This window comes from Bombyx mandarina, chromosome 22 (genome assembly GCF_030267445.1).
Source record: "Bombyx mandarina strain Sakado chromosome 22, ASM3026744v2".
NCBI lineage: Eukaryota > Metazoa > Arthropoda > Insecta > Lepidoptera > Bombycidae > Bombyx > Bombyx mandarina.
Window position 1 is genome coordinate 16,407,933 of NC_143228.1, and position 7,846 is coordinate 16,415,778.

The window sequence follows — 7,846 nt, forward strand, 5'->3', positions numbered from 1 at the left end:
GAACATCGACACTAAAAATAATCCACAAAGTATGTAATCTTAATGATATCTATTACTTATTTAGATATTTTATCTTATTGGAATGTATTTTCAAAATTCGAGGGTACATATTCTACTTTAAAAATGCTCCAAAGAGGTCAGACAGCATATATCGGGCAGCATGCAAAATAATTAACCAAATACATAACCAAAAGATCGTTTATTGATTTCATTCTGTAAACCATATCGGTCTTTATGTTCTTGGCAACATAGGCTGTTTTTGCTTATCCAAAGACCAGCAGAGAATACACAGAATCGAAGCATTAAATCATATAACAGTCGAGTAGTAAAAAGCAGTAGAACTAGTTCGTAAGCAGTGTACGCACTGAACTGGATCGTTACGTATTGTGGTCACGAGCGGTTAACTTATTTTGTACTTAACTGTGTCGTTTCTCAACGCTCAAAGTGTGCCGAGAGTCTGACGTCTTTTAAACAATGTTTAATTAGGGGTCACGTGGTCTGCATCACCAAACCGAATACTTTTTGTTCGTGAAGACCAAGACAAACTCAGGGTTTAACTGATTTTAAATGATAATTGCAATTGTATAGACTAGAATTTCGTAGTATTAGGGTTTCTGATGTAGAGGGTTTTTATTTTGTAGTTTGGGTAAGTCCGACTAATGCTGGCAGATCGGGTACGACTTCTAATTTCGGGATAATCATTTTGGTGGGCTGCGGATTTGTTGTGCTCCTGGTGTGTTTATGTCCATGAGCAACGGGACCACTCACCATAGGTGGCAACGGGCAGTATGCTTATTTGTCTGCAGACACTTATTTTTGCTTCGAATCTGCATGCGGGTTTCCATCCATCTGGTGTTAAGTGTGAGTTATGGACCAGTGAGTATGACAATGTGAATGACGCCTCTTCAAACAGACTCAGAGTGATAGGATTTTGGTATCCAGCCCAGCGAGCTAACAATATAGTAAACCGATATTAAAATTAGGAGATCAAAGATTTTGTGAAGGCGATAATTGAGTAGAGGAGCTTGCTACCAGGAATGATTTTAAGGTCTATTTAGATAGACGACTCTAAATATGTATTCTTAATAGTAAACAGCAAAATACCTGCTGTATCTTTCTCAGAATCACTGTAGATAAAACGATTGTCTGGAAGAGACGGCTTTTGGCGATAAGACCGCCTACCATTATAACTGCCTGCTGACTGTTTTTGAACGTTGTGTTTTGATGTGCAATATAGTATATTCTCTTTCTCTCTCTTTCTCTTAGGGGCCAGGATCGGGTACTCATACCCCTGGTGGGTAGCCGCATGGACTAAAAATCAGTATAAGATCCAAGAGATAAGTGCCTCCCTAATTATTTTTGATAATTTGCTGCTCCACCATTTTTAACTAAGAGTATCTATAGTGACGTACAAATGATCGCATATAACTAAATTAAAAAGGTTTCTTTTCCCGTCATTTGTAAAATTTAATTTAATACTTATCAATAATTTATCAGCAGTTCCTTTTTTTTTTAAACACACGCGATTTTGTTAAGCGCACTATTCGCCTTGTCTTTATAACGTTTATTTACCCGCACGGAACACTTAATTTAATATTTAGTTTCACACTTTCCCTGCTTCGTTATAGTTCCTTCCCTTGTAATTAACGACGTAACGTAAGTAAGTAAAATTCTTAAGACTAATATAACTCAGTAGTGAAATCTGATCACGGTCTGATGAGACTATCGCTATGGAATAATAAGGCATTACGTATGAAATCGGCGTTTTATTGAATTTGCCACTTGGATCCTGAATATCTTGTGGTTCGTTAATGATTCAAAATACAAATTTATTTCAGTTTTTAGTTCTTCCTTTATTTTCGTGCAACTTGAGTTTTTCTTTTGACATCTTTCTGTTCAAAATTCCAATACAATTCCAGCAGATCGCCACTTTTTCCGAAATTGGAACAATTTCTTGTCTTGTCTTGACAAAATGCCGTTTTTTTTTCTACCTATTCGTGTGACTATTTTGCTTGATTATATATTATTTTCTTTCGTGTTTTGAATTTTTTCCATTTAAAACGGCAATTTCACATTTAGGGACCAAGCACACAATAAAATTGTTTAGTTACCAGTTTAAGAAGTTTAATTAAAATTACTATTACACGTATATATTATAATATATAGTTTTAAAATTAAATTCACTTCTCTCTTACTCTTTGTTAATTGTTCAGTTGATTATTGGAATGACCTATACCTTCATAGTCTTTGGAAGTAGGACTGGATGATAAATATAAATATACTTAAATGAACAACTAACTAACCCTTTTTGGGAAATTGCTGGCCTAAGAAAAAAAACCTACTAAATTCAACGCAGATAAACTAGGTCTCGTATTGTGGATACTACTGTGGACCTCTTGTGAGTCCGCGCGGGTAGGTACCACCACCCTGCCCGTTTCTGCCGTGAAGCAGTAATGCGTTTCGGTTTGAAGGGGTGGGGCAGCCGTTGTAACTATACTGAGACCCTTAGAACTTATATCTCAAGGTGGGTGGAGCATTTTCGTTGTAGATGTCTATGGGCTCCAGTAACCACTTAACACCAGGTGGGCTGTGAGCTCGTCCACACACCTAAGCAATAAATAAAAAAACTAGAAACGTACATTCGGAGACAAGGGTACGTGCTAATCCTCATAATATAGTTACCGGGAATCGAACCTGGACGATAAGTACATTAAGCAAATTCACGAACTACCAGACCAACGACACCAGTTTCCAAATTGAAATCTTATTCCAATTGAATTCATTTTGAATTTTGAATTAGATTAATTGAATTTTCAAGCGGTTCAATTGAATGTGGTAATGCTAATTTGAAATTGTATTCAATTAAAGTAATGCTAATTTGAAATCGATTAATTTCTTCATAAATACTTCGATATGTGACCCAGATCTGGTTAGTCACATGCGGTTGATAAGTGACAGGGCGCGGTCGACACGCTTACCGATATTACAACATGAAGTTTTAAATAGGTAGTCGTGTTAAAATTAAATTCTTGAAGCTGTTGCCAAGTGCTTTTTTTTCGGACCGGTGGCCGAACCTCCTACGAGTCCCCGCGCCTAAGGGGGCGCACGGGGTATATGGGACTTGACGATCTGCTGATGTTGGGAGCAGATCGTGGGCCCAAGGCATTTTAGGGTCCAACCGCACTAAACGACTCCCCTGCACTCTTACACCCGACATCCGATCTCCGTCCGGGGTCAGAACCCTAAAAACAGACTCGCGGCGCCATCCCGATAACGCCCTACCGACGGGTCGTCGAGGCGATAGTCGACGACCTTTTTTTTTTTTTATCCTACCTAATCTGATAGCCTTGGAGAGGCTATATCAGCGGAACCCTAACTTTTGTAGGTGAGCTCACGGGGCTCAAACCTGGTGACGTTGCTAACACGAACCCTAGCAAGAGCCGTGCTTCGCAGAATCTACCCTCGGATCGGAAACGCGACCCACTGAGAAGATCCGGCGAGAAAGTCAGTGGGCTGTGTCTGAGAGTTAATTTACTCGTCGAGCCCTTCGTCGCAAGCGACGGGTTCGATGGGAACGGTGACCGGTGCTTGAAGTACCTAGAAGCACCGTTAGTGGATCAGGAAGAGTCGACGACCAACGACGCCGGTCTCCGCAGTACGGCAGCCCTACCAGGCCGCCCGGGCGATGCCGCTAGTGTTCCGGGATGCCCCGCTGGGTCAGAACCAGCTTGCTGGGTTGGAACGCGATACACCGCTGATCGGGTTGCTCTTCCACAGTATGTTCGGCGACGACAGCGTCGACGACAATGCGAATCGCAGGCCGCAGTCGCCGACGCGTCGTCCCGTCCTCCTAGTGCCAGCGCCCTTACTTAAGGTAGTGCTTATTTAAGGTAGGCAGCTCGTGGCTTAGTCGATAATAACTGGCCATTAAATCTTATAGACTGCGTAACCTATCCACTCGTATTAAAATTTAGTTCTCGACTGTATATATTAAAATAGACGAATTAACGAATGCACCTCGTGTGGTTTCCGGAGCTTATAGATATCGTACCCTGAATGCCGCCACTAACTTTGATGCGTGAGGTCTAGTTCTCATTTGTAGAGTATATTGAAACATAATAGTAATGAAACGAATTAAAACTGTCACAATTTTAACAGCACAATGAACGTTTCAATCTGGAAAGTACTCTAAACCGGATCACGTACACAAATAAATAAAACAGCGAATCGGAAAAACTTAGACAATCTAATTGGAATTGCTAAACCTAAACTAAGGATTAGGTAATGCTGTAATTTCGTTTGTACGAATTTGTCGGTCGTTTTTATTTCATTCAAACGCTCCGTTGCGTAATTGTATAATCAAACTATCGATTGAAGATTTACGGTAATCGATTGAATACGGTCACGTGGCCAGTAGGAAACTAATGGATATTATTATGAGCATTCGTGGCAGCATAAATAACGCCCTGGCTGAGCCTTTGCTCGCCCATCTGTCCTGGTGAAACTGGAAAGGCCTTCGGGCCACCAGTGATCCCTCAATCATATATAGTCATATTATGTGAAGATTTTTTTTTTTTTTTTTTTTTTTTTTTTTTTATTGCTTTGCTGTGTGGACGAGCTCACAGCCCACCTGATGTTAAGTGGTTACTGGAGCCCATAGACATCTACAACGTAAATGCGCCACACACCTTGAGATATAGTTCTAAGGTCTCATATAGTCACAACGGCTGCCCCACCCTTCAAACCGAAACGCATTACTGCTTCACGGCAGAAATAGGCGGGGTGGTGGTACCTACCCGTGCGGACTCACAAGAGGTCCTACCACCAGTAATTACGCAAATTATAATTTTGCGGGTTTCATTTTTATTACACGATGTTATTCCTTCACCGTGGAAGTCAATCGTGAACATTTGTAAAGAACAAGATAAAAGAATTTCCAAACATCAACAATAGTGAACGCACAAATATGTGTTGGTTGATGTAACAAAAAAATCATTGACTTCCCGGTCTCTAAGAGAATAGAAAATCCATCAAAGGCTTAAACCTTAAGTACGTATCTGCCCCTCCAAAAGGGAACTGTCATAATGTATCATCAACACATTAACTAAATGAAACGGAGCTTACTACTATTTATAAATTTATTAAAACTACAATTATATCAATCATAACAGCTAAATAAATTACATAACAATAGCTTTGGAATGAGGTTATTAAGAGGCGTATTTGTCGCCAACGTGATGACGGACCCCCCACTTGTAATTGGCGTTCTTATCAGTCTTGACGAAAGTATGGACCGGGCCAGTGATTCCGCTGGTACCCCGGTGGCTCGACTCATGGCCGTAGTCGTCATGGCCTCGCTTGGGACGTTGCTGTGGTGGTTCATCTTCCGCAGCCGGCTCCACTGTTGAGATTAACATTGACCATTTTCATTCTAGTACAATAAGCGATGGTTTTAATACAATTTTAACATTAATTGGTTTTGTGTGCTTTATTTATGAGCGTCCAATATTCATGGACCCTAAGCTGATTTTTCCTGTTTTCTTGTTACTAAAACTTTACCGTTGCTTATTGGTGGTAGGACCTCTTGTGAGTTTACTGGTGGTAGGACCTCTTGAGAGTCTGCACGGGTAGGTACCACGACGCCACCTATTTCTGCCGTGAAGCAGTAATGCGTTTCGGCTTGAAGGGTGGGGCAGCCGTTGTAACTATACTGAGACCTTAGAGCTTATATCTCAAGGTGGGTGGCGCATTGACGTTTTAAATATCTATGGGCTCCTGTAACCACTTAACGCCAGGTGGGCTGTGAGCTCGACAACCCATCTAAGCAATAAAAATAAAAAATAAAAAAACACATACGAGACAAGAAAAAGAACACGGAATAGCAAATATCTTTCAAGATATTGACTTTTATTGGAAGTAGAGTTAGAGACTAATGAGAGAGTCGATCAATGATTCCGATTAATCGGCATAAATCTTCGAGATAAAATTTCAATTACAGAGCATACTCAGTTCCAGAAAACAGCTGAATTGACCAGAGAACGCTTATTTAAAACACTTTTATTGGTTTGACTTGTACCTATCTATGTGACGGAATGCTTGTACATAATTTTCACTTACTACAAGACGTTCGCTTGAATGTTTACCCACGCATCACTACCGATGACAATACAATAATTTCATTGGTTTGACTTAACATCCTTACCAGGGTCAACATAAAAATGATTTTTTTTAATATTTTGTAGACCGTGTATTTTTTTTAATCATGTTTACTTGTTGTTTCCTCAAGACGCTTACAACATTTTCAAATAATTTCTTTCTTAAATAAAACAAATTCTTTTTAGAAATAATTCTTATAAGAAAATCATCTTACACGGTATTCTGTAATGACGCGGTGGTGTGGCGAGCCTGGTGACCCTCAGTGGTCCTCTTGGTACCGGATAAAACGGAATCGACCATGCTGACGATGCGACAGCCATGCAAGCAAGGAGAAACTAGAAATTAATTATTAAATTAGACCTTTCAAAGCGTCAAAATGTGTATACAAAATAAATAAATAAAATAAATAATATAATAGTTTAAAAAAACTAACAAAAATTCTAAAAAATAAAAAATAAATTTGAATTAAAAATAGTGTAAGAAAAAATGATTTTATTGTAAAAAAAGCGTGGGGTACTTTTCAGGATATTATCAAAATAACCCTTCTACTCATATCTATGCTGTTCACAAAATATTTATAACTGCTGATACCGTGCACGACACGCTTTTTTTTACAATAAAATCATTTTTTCTTTTTGTTTTGAAGGGGGTCAAAATCATGTTAAAAGGTTCCGTTACAAACATACATACGTCTGAAGCCAATAAAAGCGTATTAAAAATAGTGTTGGGTATAATGGATACGCTGAGAGCCCAGAGATGTCGGACTCTCGACAACTATGGTTCTGATGTAGCTGCTTTTGGACTTTACTTTGTAGTGTCTACGATCTACAGGGTGAGCTTTTTATTTCTTGGACATACCGGTTTACATGCTACCAGAGGTATCCCTATGCAGATTGTTACTTGATCTATGACAACATTTACTTACAAGTTACAACCTGTTAAGAAATACTTGACGAATGAATCATGCTCGGGACAACCGTTATACAGTGCAATTGAAACTGATTATATGATGTCCACGGGCCCTAATATCTCTTTAATACAAATTAGGTAGGGCAGTAAGGTCATTTGACTCTCCACAATAATCAAAAGTTTTCAACATTGATTTGTTGTCAAAAATTTAATATTTAATGGAATTCTTTATTTCTAAAATATTTGTTTTATCATGAATACTCACCAACGCTTTAAGATCCATAATGAAATGCGAACAGGCGTGCGAATACGCCGTTGTTAGAAATGGTCACGATTTTGTCAGATCAGCCTTTTTATGAAGAAAGAAAACCGAATTCTGAACACTTTCTATTCGAAGGTTTTCCGGTTGAACGATCACGTTGGACTGCGAAGAGTGAACCGCGCGTGACAAAGCCCTCCGCTTTAAAACCGACTTCCAGAAAAACTAGATCTAGTACTATTTGTGTGGATCAAAAGAGACTGGTGGTAGGACCTCTTGTGAGTCCGCACGGGTAGGTACCACAACCCTGCCTTTTTCTGCCGTGAAACAGTAATGCGTTTCGGTCTGAAGGGTAGGGCAGCCGTTGCAACTATACTGAGATGACAAAAGGGTCCTTCTTCGCAGTGAACGCGCAAACCCGTGTCTTCAATAGATAGCATGTTATTGATATGCAGTATGAAAAGCGTGGGGGAGAGCATCCTTCACTTTGTTCAAAACTTGTTTATTTGACAGGTGGGCTTG

The 7,846-nt window shown here is 39.5% G+C and overlaps 1 protein-coding gene across 1 annotated transcript; it reads right to left on the reverse strand.

Annotated features, from left to right (window-relative positions):
• Nucleotides 1–5,143: 5,143 nt before the first annotated feature.
• On the reverse strand, nucleotides 5,144–7,846 carry LOC114240097 (uncharacterized). The gene is made up of 3 exons (XM_028170528.2): nucleotides 7,331–7,846; nucleotides 6,371–6,491; nucleotides 5,144–5,401 (listed from the first exon to the last, which is right to left on the reverse strand). Exons 1-3 carry the CDS (start codon nucleotides 7,346–7,348, stop codon nucleotides 5,211–5,213), a joined length of 330 nt encoding a protein of 109 aa, XP_028026329.2. The 5' UTR covers nucleotides 7,349–7,846; the 3' UTR covers nucleotides 5,144–5,210.

Bases quoted from the DNA above. Each gene is read 5' to 3' on its own strand.
- LOC114240097 (XM_028170528.2), bottom strand. The intron at 5,402-6,370 runs GTAAGATGATTT...TAATCTCAACAG, and splicing joins GCGTCATTACAGAATACCGT to TGGAGCCGGCTGCGGAAGAT.